Source organism: Panthera pardus, unplaced genomic scaffold (assembly GCF_024362965.1).
Source record: "Panthera pardus isolate Hobbes unplaced genomic scaffold, ASM2436296v1 HiC_scaffold_20, whole genome shotgun sequence".
In the NCBI taxonomy this organism is placed as follows: Eukaryota; Metazoa; Chordata; class Mammalia; order Carnivora; family Felidae; genus Panthera; species Panthera pardus.
Window position 1 is genome coordinate 38,401,899 of NW_026526766.1, and position 23,798 is coordinate 38,425,696.

The 23,798-nt window shown below is 36.1% G+C and overlaps 1 protein-coding gene across 12 annotated transcripts in view; it reads right to left on the reverse strand.

Annotated features, from left to right (window-relative positions):
• The window catches only part of MPDZ (multiple PDZ domain crumbs cell polarity complex component), a 162,116-nt gene that overhangs the window by 115,975 nt on the left and 22,343 nt on the right, over window positions 1-23,798 (reverse strand). For all 12 annotated transcript variants that reach the window (XM_019415501.2, XM_019415498.2, XM_019415506.2 and 9 more), the window contains exons 2-3: window positions 17,758-17,834; window positions 14,751-14,917 (exon numbers count right to left, since the gene is read on the reverse strand). In XM_019415501.2, the coding sequence (XP_019271046.2) occupies window positions 14,751-14,917; window positions 17,758-17,773 (183 nt within the window). In that variant the 5' untranslated portion in view covers window positions 17,774-17,834. The remainder of the gene's footprint in view (window positions 1-14,750; window positions 14,918-17,757; window positions 17,835-23,798) is intronic.

Consider the following 23,798-nt stretch of genomic DNA (forward strand, 5'->3'; position numbering starts at 1 on the left):
TACACTCTCTCTCTCAAAATAAATAAATATACTTAAAATAAATAAATGAAAATAAAAATATGAGTAAATCAATGGTAATATCTTAAAACAATAAATAAAATTTGTGGGGTTTTAAATATAAGTAGAATGAAAGTACATGTCAATTACATAAAAGACACGAGTAGGGTACATGAGGTTGAACTGTACTAAGCTTCTTTCATTTTCCAAGAAGTAGTAAAAGTTCCAATTAAAATAAAATCAAAATAACTTCAGGGTAATATATCTGACAAAGGACTCAGGTCTGGCTTAAAAAAGGAAAACCATTTCACCAAAAAGTTGTGTGGATGGCAAATAGGAACATAAAATATGTTCAGCATTATTATCCATCCTGGAAATGCAAATTAAAAGCACAAATAATATCACTATATATCTATCAGAATGACTGAATAAATAATAGTGGTAACACCAAGTGCTAGTAAGAATGTGGAGAAAATGGATTTCTCCCACATTGCTGGCAGGAATGTGAAATGGTACAGCCCCACTGGCAAAGAGTTAGGCAGTTTCTGAAAAAAAACTAAACATGCATTTACCATACAACATGTCAATTACACCCTTAGGCATTTATTATATAGAAATGAATACTTAACATTCACACAAAAACATGTATGCAATGCTCACAGAAGCTTTATCTACAAAAGTAAAAACCTAGAAACAAACAAAATATCTCTCAAGAGGTGTACCCCTACCAGCAAATAATACTAAACAAAAAAGAATAAAATATTAATATACACAACAACTTGGATAGATCACAAGAGTGTCATGAGTAATGAAAAACATGAGACAATCTCAAAAGGTCACATACATTATGATGATATTTTCATAAAATTCTTGAAATGGTTAAATTATAAAGATGGAAAAAGTTGCCAGAGGACAGGGGTGGTGGCAGGAAGGGAACAGGGTATAACTATTAAGGAGTAGCACAGAGAGATCATTGTGGTGATGAAATAGTACCTAGATTGCGATGGTGGCTCCACAAATGTATGCCAGAGAATGACATGGACTGAAGAAATGGACACACATTGTACCATTATCAGTTTCTTGGTTTTGATATTTTACTAGAATTACCAAGACATCACCCCTGGAGATAACTGGGTGAAGTGCATATAGGACCTCTCTATTATACTGAAAACCTCCTGTGAATTTATAATTATTGTAAGATTTTTTAAAAGTTGACTCTAATAGGCCAAGGATGCTCACTCTAATCTTTAGGGTAACCACTAAAAGAATAATAAAATTAAGTATAAATAGCATGCTAATAGAGGAAGAAGATGAAATAAAAAGTGAACTAGGGGCGCCTGGGTGGCTCAGTTGCTTAATTGTCCTGATCTCACGGCTCAGGTCATGATTTCATGGCTCATGAGTTCAAGCCCCATGTCAGGCTCTGTGCCGACAGCTCAGAGCCTGAAGCCTGCTTCGGGTTCTGTGTCTCCCTCTCTCACTCTGTCTTGCACTCTGTCTCTCAAAAAAGAAAACAAAAGACACCAAATTTTAAATTTTTAAAAGTGAACTAATACCAAAAGGAAAAAAAAATGAATAAATAAGACAAAGAGAAAAAAATAATGAATCAAAATAAAAATTTATCAATAATTGCATTAAATGACTACAATTGCCCCACTGTATAACACAACAAAACAAAATACCTGCTGTTTACCAAAGATATGACTAATAATAAAAAAGATAAAGATGAAAATAGAAAGACCCACCATACATACATCAACCAGAAGAAGCCTGGTACACCTAAACTGGTACCAGGCAAGTGGACTTTAAGGCAAGAAGCATTACTGGAGACAAAGGCAGATGATTCATAGAGATAAAGGGTCAATTCAGTAGAAATAAGACAATCTCAGTCACCTAAAAATATAACCTCAAAACACGTAAGGCACAAGGGCTCAGAATCCAGATGAGAAACAGACAAATCCAAGTCCTAATTAGAGATTATAACACATCTCTCCCAGTAACTAATAGAATGGGGGGGGGGGGATTAGTAAGGATATAAAAGATCTGAACAAAATTCTAAATAAATTTGATAGAATCAATATAAAAAAGAAACTATATTCCTAGAAAAGAAAAAAACAATTAGAAAATCAAAAGCTTTAAAAAAAGATTGCATTTAAAATATAATAAAATTATTTGAAAAAACTGGAATACAACATAGAGTTCAGAAACACTCACATATACATGACCACATGATTTACTGTGCCAATGTAAGGGAGAAAAGAATGGTCTTTTCAATAAAAGGTTCTGGTTCAAATGGATATTCAAATGGAAAATTAATTCACAAACACACTTTACCTCACAAAACAGCCAAAATTTAGAAGCTAAAGCAAGCTTCTGAGAGAAAAATCTCTATATCCTTGGCATAATCAATGATTTAAGTAGGACAAAAAAGGCAGTGTATACACATAGAGGAAAAGTTTTAAAAACTGGACTTTATTAAAATTAAAAAAAACCTTCTTGTCATCAAAACATATAACTAACAGAGTCAAAAGGCAAGACAAAAGCAGAAAAAACAAGTTGCAATACAAATATCCAACAAAGAAGTTGTATTCAGGAAACCAAAAAACAAAACAAAACAAAAAAAAAACAAAACAAAACAACAACAAACTCTTGTAAATCAATAAGACTCACAAACCAATAGAAAAATTGGCAAAAGACTTAAACAGAACTCCACCAAGGAGGATATCAAAATGATCAATAAGCATACACAAAGGTGCTCAATATCATTAATCATCACATGATACTACAACATACCCCCCACAGTGGCTAGAAATGGAAAAAGAGAAATTTAAAGCTGACAGTACCAGCAATGAGGCAGAACAATGAGAATTTTCTTACATTACAGTGAGAACGTAGACCTACAACTTCTTTGGAAAACAATTTGGCAGAATCTACAAATGCTGAAAAAAATACCTTAAGGCCCAGAAATTTCACTCATAAGTAAACATCCAAGAGAAATGTACACTTATGAAGATCAAAGGACATGTGTTAGAATGTTTATGGCAGTTTTGTTTGTAATAGCAAAAAACTGGAAAAAATTACAATCAACAGAAGAAAGTACAGATATATTCTAGTACATTCATGCAATGAAAAGTGGAAAAGAATTACAGCTACATATAACAACATGAAGAAATATAACAGACACAAAGTGAAGAAAAAGCCAGGAACAAAGCATGTATACTCATATTGTATTTATGTAAAATTCAAATACTTATTCATGGGATAAAAGTCAAAATAGTATATGATCTGACTTCCACGAGAAATCTAAATGAGCCAAACTCACATAATCAGAGAGAAGACTGGTAGTTGCCAGGGGCAGGGAAAATGGGGAGATGCTGATCAAAGGGTACAAACTTCCAGTTATAAGTAAGTAAGTTCTGGGGATCTAATGTACACTGTGGTCACTACAGTTAACAGTACTCTATGGTATATTTGAAAGTGGTGAAGTGAGTAGATCTTATATGTTTTCATCATACACAAAGAAAGGTTATTACTGAGGTGACAGATGTGTTAACTAGCCTCATTTTTGGTAATCATTTCACAACACACATGTGTATCAAATATCCCTTTGCATATCTTAGACTTATGCAGTTACATGTCAATTTTATCTCACGCAGCCTGGAAAAAAAATAGTGATTCTTTTGGGGTAGAGGATGGGGACTGACTGAGGGGATACAGAGTATGATGGAGTTTTAGTAACTTTCTATACTTTGATTTAGATGAAGAGTTTTATGTGTACATTCCATTTATAAAATACCCATGAGCTATATAGTTTTGCCCTTGACTTTATGTTAATTCTAATGTTTTTTTAAGTTTGCAAGGTAGGTAAGTGCTAAGAACTTGGGGCACTCCAATGACTAATAAAACAACAACAACAACAACAACAACAACAACAACAACAACAACAAAACCCTACTTCTCTGAAAGAAAGAAGGTGGTTTGAACAACCTCCATATTATTAAGCTAAATCTCCTGACAGAAACTCGGAATTTAAAGTTCAATTACCAGGCACTCACCTTAAATGAAAGAGAACACAGAAACTAGGTATCTGAAGACGAAGCCAAGACCATTACTGTGATGGATGGCCCTCTGCAGGCTTGATACGGATTCCACTGGCTAATTCCCATCTACAGAAGAAATCCTTCAACAAGTGCTCAAGTCAAGATGAATCCTCAGCACGTGTGTTTTAACCTCTGTAGCATATGTAGATGTTTCCTCCTCAAAGATCATGAATTTTTGCAACTTGTAATCATTTGATTGCACAGCACATTACAAGAAGAAAAAATAATCATTACGCTATCTAATATTTTTATACTGAAGTATTCTGATCTACCCTGATACAAGGTTGACACATGAGGTTTCAAAATTATAATTTTTTTTCAACAATACCTATTCTGTAAAACTAATGTCAATCCAAAAATACTCGAAAAGATCAATGTCTTAAATATGTTGATCATAAAAATATGATCTATGCTCTCAAGTTTAACAAAATAGAATATTCTCAAATATGTAGATTCACTTAACTAATCTGCTACAAAATATTGAAATATTGACTTCTTATGCTCCATCTATTCTGGGTTGTTAACTGAAAATGAAGTTAATATTATTAACTCTGTTTTAAGGCTAGCATCAACCTTTCCAGAAGTACTCGTATAATTGTCTAGAAAAATGATTGCTTAGGACCAAACCAAATTTCCTAAAGCATTTTTATACAGATTATCAAAACCTGTTTATGGTCCTGTTATTTTGACTTATTCTGAATGCTAGAATAGCAATGAGAATACAGTGACCCAAATGCTTATATAATTTGATGGATATTTCTATCACTTAAAAGCTAAAATATATATATTATCTTGAATTAAGTAAGAAAATGACCACTGCTTTTGCAGTCCTAGTTTTGGTAGACTTTAAACAAATTTATAAACAAATATTGCTAGTTCAATTTCCCAATTTCTGTTTGTTTGTTACTCCTTAATGTAATGAGAAATAAGAAATAAGGCACTCTGGGGAATCTGCCATAACAGGTGCACCTCATAGAAATGCAGACTGTTGTTTTTAATCTGAGCCTTGTTTTTTCTTCTTGCAGAGGAAGAAAAGTGCTTATTTTCTTGTGAACTTACAAAACTGCTGTAAAACACTCTCTGGAACTGATCCCAAACATGAAATGCAAAGACAGACAGGATACCGAGAGTATTCAATGAAATACAGCACCTAAAATGGTAGCAATCAGAGGAAAAAAAATTTTACACATAATAGAACTGCATTTCAAGTTTGGAACCAGGGGAGGCCTCCTTTTCCATAAATCTTTCAGTGAAATACTGATTAGAGCACAACTCTGATGCATTATTGAACAGGCAAACCCTTGCACAGTAATTGATGGTGGCACTCTGATTTAATGATCCTTATTTTTAAAGCTAATTAAAGAAATTGAGTTGCATGTTCAACGGGGATTAGCTTAATGTGACGAGACTATTTTGGACATAAAGTACCTCATAGCTCCTGTATTAAACAAGATACAAAATGGAGCAGCAAATTATAAGATGGTACGGGGGGGGGGGGGGGTATTTTCTGATGGAATCAGCATAATTTCATGTTTTCTATGAAAACTTCTCTTCATTCATTCAAATACTTACTGAGTACCTCAAATGTCCAAGACATTGGGCTCTAGGTAACAGGACAGAAATTAAACATATAAAATGCTTTGCATAATCACTAATATGTTAGATATCCTATAAAATTACTCTACCAGGCATAGTTAACCCACCTCCTGAGATAGAAAACTTTCTTTTCATAGCTATGAGTTCTTGGAATAGCAAGGCAGATAGTGGATGAGAATTTACAGATATTCTTAATGTAGCCATTGATGATCATTGGCTGACAAATTTAAAATATAAGGTTATTGAATCTAGAAAATAATCCCTTAACCCAAGAACATTTAGGCAGTCATTCTGAGTAATCAAAATGTAAATTTTCTGCATGTGGAATTTTCTATGTGGATACAAGTACAAAGTTTCAGAGGCACATTTGTCTTACAATTCCCATGTGCTATATAAAAAGGATAAATGATCAACCAGGAAACCCAAGATGAAACACAAAGAAAAAAATGAATTAAAGAGTACCTACGACTCTTCTTGTCTTCTCCCTTTTGATATTTAGAAAGATATATATAAATCATCAAAAATCTACCTAAAGTAATGTGTATTGTTATAGGCCATTAAATGACAAGATCAAGTAACAAAATGGTCAACTTTGTACCTTTATACAACTTTGGTGATGTTGTTAAGTTAAATGAATGGCCACACGGCAAGTTATGCTATTTTATAACGTTTCAGTCTTCATTCAGAGCTGCATCTATGAAAATTTGATTTATTTTTAAAACTACACCACAAAAGATACTAAGTAGGATCAATATACAAGGCATACGGCACTAAAATGTCAGGCTGAGGCATCATAAAGCAGGGGGCTCCATGTGTATTTATAAACTAATTTTTTAAAAGTCTAAATTTCACTAAAATCTTTAGAAATACTCATAGATAAAAAGATTCAAATTCTTCCCTTCGACCCATTTTCCTAAAATATATATGAATACTTGAGTAAAGATTGCAATAGAAACTGAGCTTAAAATAGTCAGTTTAGAACAGTTTTAAACTTTTTTTCATTATTGTTGTAAATTTTATAAAAATAAATTGTATTTATTTATTTATTTATTTAATTGTATTTATGTAAATAAAATTTTTACAGAAATTTTAAGCTTACCATTTAAAGGAAAGTTAGGTTCAGGCACCTGGATGGCTCAGCAGTTAAATGTCCAACTCTTGGTTTCGGCTCAGGTCATGATCTCATGGTTCATAAGTTCCATGAACCATGGAACCATGTTCTGTGCTGACAGCACAGTCTCCTTGGAATTCTGTCTCCCTCTCTTTCTCTCTCTCTTTTTCTCTCTCTCTCTCTCTCTCTCCCAAAAGTAAATATTTAAAAAACAAAACAAAATACTAGCTTCACCACTCAACCTCCCTGTGCCTCCATTTCCCTATCCCTTAAAGAAGAAAGGTAACATTATCTACTCCCTCTATCTCCTAGTATCTACCACTTTACAGTATTGTTGTAATGACAAAACGGGTACTTGGAACAGTTCTGGCACACAGTAAGAATTCCATAGCTGTTAATTGCTATGATGTTGACGGTGAAAAGTGGTGCATCTTCCCAATATGGCTAGTAAGAAAAATACAAGGTCTTCAAAGTAACTTCAGTTACTTGGCTAGTTTATTTATATTAAAGATTAGTTCTCTGGCAAGGAAAGATAATCACTGATGTATAACAATTCTGAATTTTCATGAATATTTACATATTCCTTAATCGAGCAATCATTTATTGACCTTGGGTGAAATGTATTAGGCACAAAGCAGTCAAAGATGAACATGACATGGTTTTATCCCAAAAAGCAATAAATGGTCTCCAAACAAATGTGAAATGCACTTAATTCTACAACTCCTTTTTATGCTTGGTGAGAACAAATGGCAAGTGGAATGCAGCATACACACCACGGTCTAGGCATGTGTGTTGATGTGTATTTGCAGAATGTCTTTTCTTTATTTAAATCTCAACACTTCTGTGCTTTCTTAGCAAAAGTTCCAAGGGAAAAAAAATTTAAGGAATGTAGCTTGACCAAAAGTAATATTCTTATCAAAGTATGCTAAAACTTTCTACATTAAAGGGGTGAAGGTATCAAAAATCAGTAAATTAATATATTTTAAATGCCAGGACAAATAGAAATTTAGAATCGAAAACTCAGACGAACAACATGTTAGAATGTTTGTAGTGTTTTTTCTATCGGTCCCACTTTTCCAGAAGACAAATAAAACTGATTCACAGTTCACAGTCTGCTTAGAGAAAAATAAAACAAAACCTTACAGACAAGTATAAATATATGGAAATGGGCACAGGAAGCTGATGTCACTTTGTCACATGGCCTCTCCATCCCACTATTATCCCACCCAGTTCATCTACTTTAAAATCTAGAATATTTTAAAAAGCAGAATGAAAATTCTGTTTTGTATGTAAAAGGTACTCTGATTAAAATCTGGGGGAGAATTTAAGGGAAATGGCCAATCTTCATGAACGTGAATTTACTAAACATTAAGTGCATTTCTCTTTACTAATGCTAATAACTGTTTTTCTAACCTATTTGTTCCTTTATGGAAGAGAACTAAGAGTTTAGGAACAGTGTAAATTAAAAGTAAAAAAGCACTCCGGCTTCAGGGTCAGACGGACTTACATTCTTCCTCTAAATCTACCAAAGACTAATTGTGTGGTCCAGACTAAGCTACATCACCTGTCTCAGCCCCAGTTTCCTCCTGGACACGATGGGGATAATACATACCTCACAGAGCTGAAGGACTAGTTAAATGAGACAAAGTCCACAGCAGTGGAGGGCTTCCTAAAGGCAGTAGTGGTTGTTTTGGTTATAGCTTCAGATGTGGATCAACCTCTCTTGTTCGTAAATTCCTGGGTTAAAAAACTCATTTAGGTTACACCCAGTAAATTTCACATTTTTTCCCTCTTCTCCAAAGACCATTTAACTTTGTCACAAAAACACCATACAATTAGCACCATTTGCTGTTTTAGATACACATGCATACCCAATAGCAAGATGGTGTTGCATTTTAATCCAGCACTGTATAAAAAGCTTGAACAGTGCCTTCTTGCCCAGGATAAAACAAGAATTTTAGTCCCTCAAAGGCTCTATATTTACAAACTTTTGGTTAAAGGAACAAACATTTAAAAGCTGTTATTGTACCAAAAATAAAGTATTTGAAATTCCCACAGTAAATAAACTCTATGGTAAATGTAAAAACATAAGACTCACTCCTTCTCTTTTAACTTCCCCTAGATAATGTATGGTGAAGTCTCAAGAAACAGATACTTTCCTGTTAGGCAGCTGCAATGCTGCAACGCTCTATCATGAAAGTAAAACCATTTCAGGGGTAAGAAAAATATTTTTTCATTTTCACAAGCAACACCAACTTGGAAGAATTCCATTCCATTTTTAGATAATTCCTGTTAATGGGGTCAAGGCATATTTTCTTTCTCTCTGTATTTCCTCCCCCGCCACCACCAAGTCATAACTTAACCCAGGCATTCTTGGGAGACAGCAGTTATTCCCTTTACTGATAGCAAGACTGCAGACGAATCGTCTCCATTTCAGTCTCAAATTAGAAACCGTAGAGAGAGGGGTGATGCTTTTACCATTTATGTAAGCAATAAAGCTGAAGAAACACAGGCATTTCTGCCTTTTTCCATGAATCCTACAAAACTGTATCTTTCTGATTACAAAATGCCCAGTTATCAAAATTCTCGTCTTTCCACCAATCTAAAAAATATAATTGTAAGAAATTACCAGTGCTGCAGATGCCACTGCTTCAAAGCAACATACCTTAACAGGCTGCCCATGAACCTGAGTTAGCAGTCTTACAAATGAGTACCCACAGAATAGTAACTCCTCAAGCATGCCCCTGAATACTTGTGTTTTAGCCAACACCCCCTGCTTACATCGGATATTTGGAAGGGATACTGTGAAATATATACTGACTACTTATTTCTCCAGATTCTCTAAAACGTACCCTCTTTTAAGACAGAGTATCAGAAAAAAAAATTCATAGAATGCAGTACATTTTAGCAGAAGAGCCATCACTAAATTAGGATGGGACACTGTATTCGTAGTGTGTGCTCTTAATGTACTGCATTCTTAGAAAGATGAAAGAAGCATTTCTTTGAACAGTTTATGCATTTTACAATTGTAACTGAAGGTCTTATTTATCAAAATGTCAGTAAAAACTTTACTTTAAATTTACCTTAATTCTGTTACATGTTTTTGCTATAATTTTTAAAATGTGGAAAAACAAAATATATGATGGCTGAATATCGTATTTAAAGAAGTGTTAGAAGTTGATACAATTTTCAACTTGATCCAATGACGTTTGATACAGAATGCTGAGTGCAAAAGAGAAAAGATGATAAACACACATACAACCCTCCCCAGAAAAGCGAAAAAAGCCCACTTAATAAATCCTTCACAATCTGGCTTCTAAGTTTCCTCCCTTGCCAAGAGCCCACACATAGGCTACTGCCCTGATAACATACATCTCTAGTTGATTCTGTATCAAGGTCTCAACCTCAGCATTACACATATTACAAACCCAGCAATTCTTTGTTTTAGGAAGCTGTGCTATGCGTTTGAGCAATGTTTAACAATATCCCTGATGTCTGTCCACTTACATGCCAGTAGCATGCCCCAACCACCCCCAAGTTACAATAGTCAAAAATGTCTCCACATATTGCTGTACAACCCCTAGAGAGAGAGAGAATGTGAAATCACCTTCACTTGAGAACAACTCCTCTATTCCCTTGTAAACACTGTTTCCTCTACCTGAAATAATTTCCCCTATCACTGCAGAAAACCCCTACTCACTTTTCAGATCCGTCTTATATGTTCCCTCCAATGCAAAGTTTTCTTTCAAAGTCAAAGTTAATAATTCCTTCTTCTTATACCTCTCACTTTCTCATTTAGTTACATAAAATGCATGTATGTTCTTCCCCCCTCTATATAATGAGAACCTTCATCTTATTTATTCATTGTATTTTTATCGACTTTATTACTAAATGATTATAAGTCTTCTATAAAAGCATCCATGAGATAACCCTCCAATTGCCAAGGAAAATCTGGCTCACAGATTGATGTCTCACACTGAGCAATATATAACCCTCCAGCTCTCTCTTTATATGTATACAATTGTTATTGCTGCCTTTGCTCCTGGGAAATGGAAATTAAATAATACTCAACTTGAGTAAACCAAGGTCGTTGGAATATCTAGTTCTCTGATGTTTATATTTGGTCTTTATTTAGATTTACCTTTGAATCACCCATTAGTCAATACATTTTGCCATGAGAGTTGTTCCAAATTCTTTTCTGGGAATGTGAATAGGTAAAATTTAAGAACACGGAAATACAAGACAAAATTTTTATACCATGAAGACTATATTTCAAATAAAAAAGAAGGAGCCAATTATTCTAATCAACATTGAACAATAATTTCCAACATGATTCTACATGTCCAATTATTTCAAGACATGTCATAAAGTTTCCAAAGAAAACTTAGAAAAATCCTGGCTTCATTTTGTGTGTGTATATATACACTTTATGCATTTAGATGCTATGTATATAAGCCAACACTTTTCTGGAAAAAAGGTGAAGAACAAGGAGCCTTGAAATATCAAACAACAAAAACAACAGCAAAATAACAGAATATCATACTCCAAAAAAAGCCAGAAATCATAGACATGGAGAAACCTCCAGAATATGCTGTGCCCTGAGGCTCGCTTCCCTGTATCAGCAGCATTTGTAACCTGAATTATCCACATCATTTTTTGGTCTTGGCTGCCATAGCTTAAAAAAACAAAATCGCAGCAATGCCGATTTCAAGGTACTAGTCCTAAATTTCCACTGAAAGTAATAATTTTAATTCACGGTTTTTGTACAATAACTCTGGGTAAAAAGGCATTTAATTTCACGTCTATGGTCAGCTCATCAGGCAAGGCAATTAATTAATCAGGAAAGCAGTATCCACCTCTACTGGACTGGAGAAACATCACAGAATAAATATGCAAATCCAACACCCTCATGGCTGACAAGTTTCTATTATTAAACTGCGAACGTGTTTATTTCCCCCACAATAGCTGGATTTCTGTCGTGAATACGCGGTGAGCCCTGCAGTGATTAGCTGTGATGACTAGGTGACAGTGAGGACACTACTTGAGAATTTGCATCTGACAGATCACTGACACACAGTCACAGCTCTTTTTCTCCCTTCTCTTCACTTAAACAGGAATCATGCAATAGGAAAAGAACTGGAGCTATTAGAGATTATTCAGGTTTAATAGCACACATCCTTTTAGCTGGCGGTTAGAACAATACACAATGTGGCAGAGTTAAACAGAGGCATCAATTATGCTCTCAGACCTGTTAATATTTTTGACAATATTTAAATAGCACATCCCTTCAGGGCATGGCTTTTTTGCCCTCTCAGTTACACACCTGTCAAGTGTTTAATTTGCCAAAGGGAAACAGTTTGATTTCTAAGGGCAGTCTTAATACTGAAGAAGCAAATTGGAAAAATTACACATTATTGAATGGAAGTAATGAGAAGGATCTGAGGGGAACAAATAGTTGGCTTAATTCAACATGGCATGTCAGCATCTGTCATTAACGCAACAATATGATCATGTTCTCCAATATGCTGCACATACCTCGGGCTTTTCAATTATTCACTCCTTTCGCTTTCTAAAAGGTAGGAGAAATGATGGTGGAGTAAAGTTGAAGGAGTCAAATTTTTTGGTAATACTAAAAAAGATGGAGACAATAACTTGTACCTGTTGTGCACATAAAACTATACATCTAAAACATAATTCAGTCAGACTGGTATAGCTACTGGTTTAAAAGCACAAATTTAACTCCTAGGTTCATTAATATTAAATAACAATTATTTATACATTAGCAGTGGGTAAGCTACATAGAAAATTTAATTCTAGCATGATGAAGCCTATAATATTTATGTTTAAACTTTAAAATAGAAAACAATACAAGGTTTTAAAATTTACTCTACTCATGTAAGAAAAACACTGGTTCCACAAACACATGAAATTGAGTTAGTCAGAATGAAGAATGAAGCGAGGAGTCGCAAAGACTGTGAGAGAAATCAATGGTATTTGCCAAAATTAAACTCTTGACTTACAGGGGCCACGTTTCTACCCTTGCGGGGAAAAAAAGATGTGAGACAGGCCGCAGAATTAAAAAAAAGGGAGAAGACTGTACCTCGGGAGCCTAGAAAACCGAGTTCTAGTTCTGGCTCTGCCCTTACAAGCAAGTAACTACAACTCACTAAGTAGTTGAAATAAGCAGGGTATGGGCCAGTTCGTTTCCTGGGTCCCTTTCAGTATTTGAAGAGACCAACTAGCCAAAAGTCCAAAGGCACGTGAGACATGCCCACAGAATTTCCAAACCTCACAATGTACTGAGTCTTGAAATATATCCGTATCTATCACTAATGAACAAGATCACACTCTCTTTAGTCGCAGACTGTCTGGCTTGGTAACAGTTTGCTCAAGGGTTTCCAGGGAGATTTCAGCTGAATCACGTGGGACCCAAAGTTTCGGAGCCCGTATCCAACTTCTATTTGGAGATGGTAGAACAGGGTCAACAAGCAGAGCCGTTTCTGCCCTCCTTTTGGAGCTGGCAGGGATATTTCCAGTTATCTCACTGGATTAGTGGTATTTCCTAACACACTAGTACTTTCTGTTTCAACATTTCCTCTCATTCTATTCATATTTTCACATAATATAATAGGGGAGAAGATACCTGTTCAACTTCTTCACTCTCTCTGAAAAACCAGATAATCTTCCTCATCATAATTACACTTCTATTCAGGACACTGATCTCTCTAAACTCTTGCCCATTCATTCTGAAATGGGAGTACCTAAAACCAATCTTTACAATAACTTGCAAAAAAAAAAACCTACATATAATAAAACACACCTTTTTCTTAAATCATGATCATGACTTTTAAAATCACTAAGTAGACATTCACTAGAGAAGACTATTTTTTTTTAATTCTTTCTTTCTTTCTTTTCTTTCCTTTTGCTACCGAAATATCTAGATTAAGAAGTGATGTGACATTAAATAAATTCCTTCCCTATTGCTACTATTTGTTCTTTTTGCATCTGGCACATTTGTTTTTAGCTAGAGCTATTCTTTCACTGAACTATGAAACTAGTCTTCAAATTTCATTTTTAACCTTTTAATAAAAGGTAAAATACCTGTTAGCAATCCGTCCATGGTAATTCAATTAATGCTAAAACCATCAGAATGAAAATTAACTTAGGTTGAAAGCATGAGGAGATTGACTTGAAACGATGTAAGGATAAAAACCATTTTAAAAACATTTTGTTAAAAAACCTGAGAAATGATTATTAAATTAAGTTCAAAGAACATCTAACTTGAGTGCTCATTCTGTCATTGCAATGTTTCGATTTTAATATAAATGCTAGGAAATTTTAAAGCTCTTAATTTTTACAGAAAAAAAACAGTGTTACATTTAGAAGTTCTAATGTTTATCACCATCTGATGCTGTCATTGAAGCAATTGCTACTTACACTCTTATAAGAAGTGAGAATTGCAATTCCTCTAACTGATGACAATGTAATTATTTCTTTTACTGTCAAAATAGAGGTGATTTCCCTTCCTCACACACATGATTACACATGCAAATCCAGGCTTATCTGAAATCTCATAAGCGTGCTGAATGTCTGAATCTGAAGACACAGGATCAGGTGAACAAAAAGTCTTAATGGGAAGGGAAACCAAGTCTACGGCCATCTACCCTACACTTATTTTTATCATCCCCTCCTCCTGTAAGGACTCACACTTCAGCATCCACACAGCTTTCAACACAATGTCATATCATCTACAATATACAGCAACAACCATTACAAAAATAACTAGGGGGGTGAAAAGTCACAGTGAATCTGAATGTCTCATTTGGAGGTTTAAATGACTTCATTAACTATTCATTAACACATTCAAAAATCAGCCTTTCAGAAAAACACAAGACTTTCACGAGATCCTTGCCATGAATGCCTGTTTCAGGAGCATCGTGTCTTACCTGGTCTTTCAGCTGCTGTACTGAAGTCTGAAGGTTCAGAATCTGACTGAAGAGCGGGCTCTGCAAGACTGACTTTAGAAGGCTCAGTTTGTCTTCATTCGCTACATCCCCGCGTTCTCGCAGCTTGGCTTGTAAACGCTCTGCGGCCTGCAGGGCCCGATTTTTGTCTAAATCAAAGGGCAGCAGGTCATTATCAAGATTCGAAAGACACACATCAAACCATGCTTACAGAAATCCTAACACTACTCCTTTCAAGACCATAAAATAGACTCAGCACAAAAGGGACTATAATATGTCCCTATAAACGTATCCTTCAAACCTTCAAGTCTCCGGTAAGACAGTCTGTGTGAAAGCAGAGAACTGGGTATAGTGTATGCTCCATGCAACTACTTGTAAACTATGGAAACCAATTCAGATGAAGTACAGTTGAATTCCGGTGCCAAGTGTCAGCTCTTATGCAAACTACTGAAAACTAACCACTTTGTGATCTTGCAAATGCTGGTGTTACTACTTTTTAAAAGATATTATTTACATTCAAGAAAAATTAGAAATATAACCAATAAGTGGATGCAGACAATGTCACTGATGAGCAAAACATCCAAAATATGACAGTCTCATATATTAAGGAACAAATATTCTATACTTGAGAATTTACTTGAGAATATATCACAACAATGTATAACCCTTCAAAAACACTACTTTTTTAAATGTTTTTATTTATTTTTGAGAGAGAGAAAGACACAGAATGTGAGCAGGAGATGGCCACAGAGAGAGAGAGGGAGACACAGAATCCGAAGCGGGCTCCAGGTTCTAAGCTACCAGCACAGAGCCCAATGCGGGACTCGAACTCACCAATAGTAAGAACAGATCTGAGCCGAAGTCAGATGCTTAACCGACTGAGCCACCCAGGCGCCCCTAAAAACACTACTTTTTAATCCTTTAAATGTCTTTCCCTAAAATTAAATAGCATATTCATATAGGCATCAAGGCAAAATAATTCAAATGTTTATCGATCACCCTATGTATCAGGCATAAAGTTGCAAAAGTAAGTATTTTGAATCAGTGTATCCCTAGTAACCCTACCTACCGGCCCTAATCCCTACCATTTTACATGCATGCTACTACCAGATGGTGAGTTTCTATGACAAATAACAGTTAAAAACATCTCCCTTAGGACGCCTGGGAGGCTCAGTTGGTTAAGCGTCCAGCTCTTGGTTTCAGATCAGGTCACGATCTCACTGTTCATGAGATTGAGCCCTGCATCAAGCCCTGACAGTGCAGAGCCTGCTTGGGATTCTCTTTCTGCTTCTTTCTGCCCCTCCCCCATGCAAGCACACTTGCTCTTTCTGTCTCTCAAAATAAATAAATAAACATTTAAAAAACAAAAATCAAAACATCTCCCTAAAACTATCTCTCACTCTCTCACAAATGAACCCAAATTTGTTTTAAAGGAATAGAGACTATTCAAATATATGTTCTAACGGATTCATCATGGTAATAAGTGTACCTATTAACATTCATTTGCTATATTATAGTAATCAAAGAGTGTGATCACCACAGACACTTTCTATAGCACCAAATGTGGGATTACACAGAAATGGGGAAATTAAGGCATGAATTATTATTGACCATGAGGTCACACACATACTCAAATTTAAACAAACAGTATTTACCCTTGCACATAATTTTACAAGGCATAATAAAGACAGGAGAATTTTATTCTAGGCTTATTTCCCATGGGATCTCAGAATACAAATCTAGTATTAATTTCCATGTCAATTCTCAGAAAGTGTACAGATCAGTAATAACTTACAAAATAAAGATTGGAAGGGGACAGCTTAAATAATTCTGTATTTCCCCTTTGCTATCCACTTTTTTATCAGAGACTCTGGTTTGTGGACTAGTAGTCTTTATGGTGTGTGACTTTACCACAAAATAAGATGAGGGAAATACACACCCATGCATTTTCATCACTGGCACAGCACATTACGAACAAAAGTCATAGTCATGATCCCATCTATCACAAAGACAGCTCCTTCTCCTTTCCCTGCTACCTACTCTCATCCTACTCCCCAAACCATGCAGGTATCAAGGCACCAGCCACAATCATAAAGGCACCAGGGTGAAATTCAGATACCTTCTGATAATCATACCCAAAGACTTCCCTGGAAAATATGAGGCACTGGGCCATCAGACAAGGGATGGGTATACCTGATATACCTCAAACAATTTCTACAAACTAGCTTCTGTAAAACTAAAGAGCAGTGAAAAATAGACTAACACATGAATTTGGATATTTCAACCTAAATTATCTCATGCAGAAATTAAACTGCCTTAAACTGTCACTAAATGTTTGTTACCGTTATTGTTCATCATCAACTTAAAAGCAAAGTTCAGTAGTATTTCAACTGCCACAAATAAAGCAGGCATTGAGCTTCTTTCAATATTAAAAATACTGTTAAAATTTCTGGTGCTACCCATACACAACCATTAACCAGAAGTGGGTCCATAAATCAACTAGGTTTACATTAAACTACGGTTTCATTAAATTTCTCATAATTGATAGAACGTTTCATATGGCTTTATCTTTTGCTTAAAAATGAGGTATTTTTATAACACTTCAGATTAAATCATCCAAATACAGAAACACATTACCCTGGTATAATTCTAGTGGATACAAACTTGTAAAAACTTTAAGTCAAAATCCTGCTATGTAGAAAAACCATTTCAAAGATCCCAATGGACAAAGGTTTGATTTTTATAAAAATAAGGAAGAATAGGGGCACCTGGGTGGCTCAATCAGTTAAGTGTCCCACTTGAACTCAGGTCATGATCTCACGGTTTGTGAGTTCGAGCCCCACGTCAGGCTCTGTGCTGATAGCTCAGAGCCTGGAGCCTGCTTTGAATTCTGTGTCTCCCTCTCTCCCTGCCCCTCCCCCATTCACACTCTGTCTCTCTCTAGAGAATAAACATTAAAAAAATAAGAAGAAGAAAAAATAGGTCTTACCTATAGTTTCTAACATGTTTTTCCAAATTTCAGCGTTCTTCTCTACAATGATTTTAAACAGCAACTAAAACAGAACTCTGGGGAGAAAAAATAAAATGGAATGGTTATGTTTTACCACAACTTTAAAACTATATACTTTAAAAAGTACTTGATGCTACTATAATTCCTTTGATCATTAAAATCTTGTTGATTTAACTTAAGATAGTTTTCTATGTAGGAAAAAGTAATCATTTTTGGACTTACTCAAAATTACAGTTGCAGGTAACACTAGCATAGTAAAGTAAAAGGCATACAATCTGTTTTAAATAGAGTGATAGATGTACCCAAAATATTTTAATTTAATGTTTATTTATTTTATTTTTTTAATGTTTATTTATTTTTGAGAGAGAGAGAGAGACAGAATGAGAGTGGGTTGGGGCAGAGAGAGAGGGAGGCACAGAATCCAAAGCAGGCTCCAGGCTCCGAGCTGTCAGCACAGAGCCTGACGCGGAGCTCGAACTCACGAGCTGTGAGATCATGATCTGAGCCGAAGTCGGTTGCTCAACCGACTGAGCCACCCAGGTGCCCCTATTTATTTTGGAGGGGGGCAGAGAGAGAGAGAGACACATAGAATCCAAAAGCAGGCTCCAGACCCCAAGCTGCCAGCACAGAGCTACTGGCACAGAGCCTGACACAGGGCCCTAACCCACAGTCTATGAGATCATGACCTCAGCCGAAGTCGGACACCTAACCAACTGACCCACACAGGCGCCCCCAAAATATTTCTTTAAGAACGTCTCAACACAGCCCACTATAATCTTGGATTCACTTACAGATTCTCACCCACAGAGTAAGGACATACTTGGCTTGGCATGGGAAATTCTGTGGGGAAGAACATTAAAACTTAAAAAGCATAAGATGTGATATTGCCCTTGACTACTCATAGTCTTAACTGGGGAGACAATATACGCATACCAATTAGAAATGAACTATGACACTCAAAGAATATGTGAACCACGGGGAGCTAATACATTAAATCATGAATGAAATGCTGAATAAAAGAGAGCACAGTGTTAAATGGAAGAAGGGTTTTCAAAGGTTTTCAAAATACCCTCTTGATTATATTCTCTTCTCCCTCAATCAAAATAAACCTTCTCGACTCCTTCAACTCACACAGACTCACCTTTTCTGAAAATATTTACCTAGACTCTTTAAAGTACCAGCTACAGATTTCCAATGACCATGTCCATATCACTTACCACATCTACTGTTTGCTAACCACATCTCCTCCAACAATTTATAAATCTCCTTAGTCACACCTATCCTCTGCCTTGCAGAAAACCCTCAGCCACTCCTTCAAGGGAGAAAAAAAAAACCTACAACCAGACTTCCTCACTTTTGGAAGATGAAACAGGATTTGTCTGAGAAGGAACAAGCCATCCCTGTTGTCTCTTTAACAGAAAATGCATCCGGAAAAAACGAAGTATGTGATGTACGTGAGCAGACATATAGACCACCAACGCTTGTAATTAGCTCTGTGTGATAACAGGGAACAGTTCTTATCGACTCTCCTGGCGCCAATTTAGAATATACTATTGAAACCATCAAGTCCACTTCCAATAGTCAAATAGCTCAACTACTAGCACTTGTTTTATAAAATGCCCTGGTGTCAAATGAGAACACCCCAGCTCTAACGTGGAATTGAACCCTAAATCACAGTACAGGCCTGTGCCAGGGGCCCATCATCCAAACCTCCGTTTCCTAGAAAACTTAATCAGTGGGTATAGTGTGATAAATGAGATAAATAAGGTATACAAATTTCCAAGAGTATAACTCATAACTATAAAATATATATTCAGGAACAAGGCTGAGCCCACACAGGTGAGCATTTATGCACTGCATGGTTTCATGGGGAAAAATACAGGGAGATCTCTAAAATAAGCTCGTCATATTTTTATCCTAACTTACAAGGACATGTCATACAATAGTATACTATTAGGTCCACCCTCAAAAACTTACCAACTTCTGACAATTAACAAATAAAAGTAAAGATACCCCAATATAAAGAAGGTCTATAATTGATATATGTCCAAGAGGAAGCATGATAGTAATGAAACTGCATGAACTAGGGAGTCTGATAACCTGAATTAATATTTCAGCTTGACCATTTACGAGCTATAGGTCCTTGTTAAGTCACTTATCTATCTTTACTGAACTAGAAAACTCTAACTGCAAATGAGTGACACTCAAAGTTTTGAAAGGAAAAAACTATATACATGAGTGTTTGGTATGCACAATAAAGTTAGCTCTATCTTCTCCCCCCTTTGAAAAAGTAACTCTGAAAGACAGGCAGTATTGATGACGTGGAACGGGTGGTAGCCTGTGGATTTACAGACCCAGTGATCTATGAGGAGTCTACAGAGAAAGTACAGAGTAAGCAGTTCCCTACTGAGAAAAACACTGCCATTCCAAAGTTGAACCTCAAGTCAGTTATGTGGAAAGAGAATTACTTTCTTTTCCCCAGAGCAGCTCTTATCATAAAGGATTAAGAGAAGAAGAAGAAGAAGAAGAAGAAGAAGAAGAAGAAGAAGAAGAAGAAAAAGAAAAAGAAAAAGAAAAGAAAGAGGACAAAAAAGGCTCAATTCAGCTGCAAGTCACTGACACTGGCTCCCAGAGGAGAGCTCCATTCCTCTGGATTTCAGAGATAAAAAATGAGTTCCATGATTTTTCTTCTCTGATATCCCTAAAATAAATATGTGGCTTTTTTGAGGTTTTCTAGTTTTTACAATTAGTAGCCATGACAAAGAGACAAGAGGTTAAAAAAAATTGCTCCTTTCTATGACCTATACTTCATCCCCAGGATTCAGCTCTAAGTATAAAAAAACTCATCTGTAACCACAACTTTCCATCAAACTGCATGGATTTTCCTTCTCACCTCACCATCAATCCTCCCCCTTCACCTATCTCACCACCATGTGGAAACAAAGGGGTACCTGGGTGATAACAGTGGGTCATGGCCCACGGGTAAGACGTAAAGTAGATCCAATACATGTCAGAAGATACCAAATTCTTGGGGTTTTTCTGGACAATTCAGTCTAGGAGTGAGGATGATGGGTCAGAGGGGCAGTAAAGAGAGGAAATGAGATGTGGATACGGTAACAAGTAGGTGACTCCAATGCTGGGGCAGAAGCAGTGGTGAAAACAGCAAACATACATAACAACTACCACATCCTGGGCACCGTTCGGAACATGTTATCCAACTAACCCGTTTAATCTTCACACTATCCATTCGCTTTACAAATGAGGAAACTGAGGAAGTGGGAGAGTAAGTAACTTGCGTGGGGTCATACCACGGGTACATCACAGAGCCAGAGGTGAACCCAGGCAGCTTGGCTCCAGAGCCAATTAACAATTTAACTTCTACAATATGGTCCTCTTGTTAAAAGGAAGATCCGCTTTACCATCCTCTTCCTCTTTCCAAGTTCAAAACTATGTTGACTTTGCCCTACACAATGAGAAACCAAAGTAAAAAAACAGAGGCCCAAACTGCATGGAGTCTGAAATGGACTGGGGTAGATAATGCAACCAACAATCCAGGCAAAGGTTTGAGTAACTCAGAACGAAGCACTTTGGAAACTACGGGTGGGTACATGAAAGAAAGATCAGTAACATTCACTATTTATATCATGTCCATGTATGTTTAAAAAAATCACTTTTAAAATCCAAGATTTCAAGAAAAATCTCCAAGAGAAAATAAGCCTCCTTACATCAATATTCGACATATATTAAAAAACATGGCTGTTGTATTTCAAGGTGCTAAATCCCTCAGCACAATGAAAATATGCATTTTTTAACAGTGTCAAAAACATACCTACCGTACACTAGTCCCTCTAGTTACTGCCCATGTAATTGAACCACTATTTGGTTACAGCCGATCCTGTTTCAGTAGCCATGACACTTAGAACTACAAGACACACCCATAAAAGGCTCAATGAATTCAGCACCTATGAAGCTCTACAGTGCTGGGCAACGGCAGTCTGCACACATTACATCACGGGAGCAGGGACACTGACCCTCATGCTCTCCACAATATCTTCCACTGGCTTGCATATATCCGCTCCATCTTCCAGATAAGACAACAGAGGGAGGGAGAGACTCAGGTCTGACTCAAGGTCACGAAGCCACTAAGCAAAGAACCCAGATTTGAATCTAACTCTGCCTGATTTCAAAGCCCACATTCACTCTTTCACACAGCCCCATATTTTCCATATTGTACTGCAAAGATCACGTGGTGGAAATGCACAGTTAGATAAAAAGACTGTGCAAAAATCGAGATCATACTGTGCATATTTTCAGACCACAACGCTATGAACCTCGAAATCAACCACAAGAAAAAATTTGGAAAGATAACAAATACTTGGAGACTGAAGAACATCCTACTAAAGAATGAATGGGCTAACCAAGAAGTTAAAGAGGAAATTAAAAAGCATACGGAAGCCAATGAAAATGATAACACCACAACCCAAAACCTCTGGGATGCAGCAAAGGCGGTCATAAGCGGAAAATATAGCAATCCAGGCCTTCCTAAGGAAGGAAGAGAGGTCTCATACACAACCTAACTTTATGCCTTAAAGAGCTGGATAAAGAACAGCAAATAAAACCCAAAGCCACCAGAAGACAGGAAATAATAAAGATCAGAGCAGAAACTAATGCTCTCAAAACCAAAAAAAAGTAGAACAGATCAATGAAACCAGAAGCTGGTTCTTCAAAAGAATTAACAAAACTGATAAACCACTAGCCAGTTTGATCAAAAAGAAAAAGGAAAGGACCCAAATAAATAAAATCAAGAATGAAAGAGGAGAGATCACAACCAACACAGCAGAAATAAAAACAATAATAAGAGAATATTATGAGCAATTCTACGCCAGTAAAATGGGCAATCTGGAAGTAATGGACAAATTCCTAGAAACATATACACTACCAAAACTGAAACGGGAAGAAATAGAAAATTTGAACAGACCCATAACCAGTAAGGAAATGGAATTAGTAATCAAAAATCTCCCAAAAAACAAGAGTCCAGGGACAGATGGCTTTCCAGGGGAATTCTACCAAACATTTAAGGAAGAGTTAACACATATTCTCTTGAAGCTGTTCCAAAAAATAGAAAGGGAAGGAAAACTTCCAAACTTCTTCTATGAAGCCAGCATTACCTTGATTCCAAAACCAGACAGAGACCCACTAAGAAGGAGAGCTATAGAACAATTTCCTTGATGAACATGGATGCAAAAATCCTCAACAAGATATTAGCCAACCAGCTCCAACAATACATTAAAAAAATAATATAATTCACCATGACCAAGTGGAATTTATACCTGGGATGCAGAGCTGGGTCAATATCCACAAAACAATTAATCAGACAACAAAAAGAAATAAAAGGTATCCAAATCAGCTAGGAGGAGGTTAAACTTTCACTCTTCGCAGATGACATGATACTCTATGTGGAAAACCCAAAAGATTCCAACAAAAAAACTGCTAGAATTGATTCATGAATTCAGCAAAGTTGCAGGACAGAAAACACACAAAAATTGGTTGCATTCCTATACACCAACAATGCAGCAACAGAAAGAGAAATCAAGGAATCGATCCCATTTACAGTTACACAAAAAAACATAAAATACTTAGGAATAAATCTAACCAAAGAGGTGAAAAATCTATAAACTGAAAACTATAGAAAGCTTATGAAAGAAGTTGAAGAACACACCAAAAAACAGCAAAATATTCCATGCTCCTGGATAGGAAGAACAAATATTGTTAAAATGTCGATACTACCCAAAGCAATCTACATATTCAATGCGATCCCTATCAAAATAACACCAGCATTCCTCACAGAGCTAGAAGAAATAATCCTAAAATTTGTATGGAACCAGGAAAGACCCCGAAGAACAAAAGCGATCTTGAAAAAGAAAACCAAAGCAGGAGGCATCACAATCCCAGACTTCAAGCTATACTACAAAGCTGTAATCATCAAGATAGTATGGTACTGGCACAAAAACAGACACTCA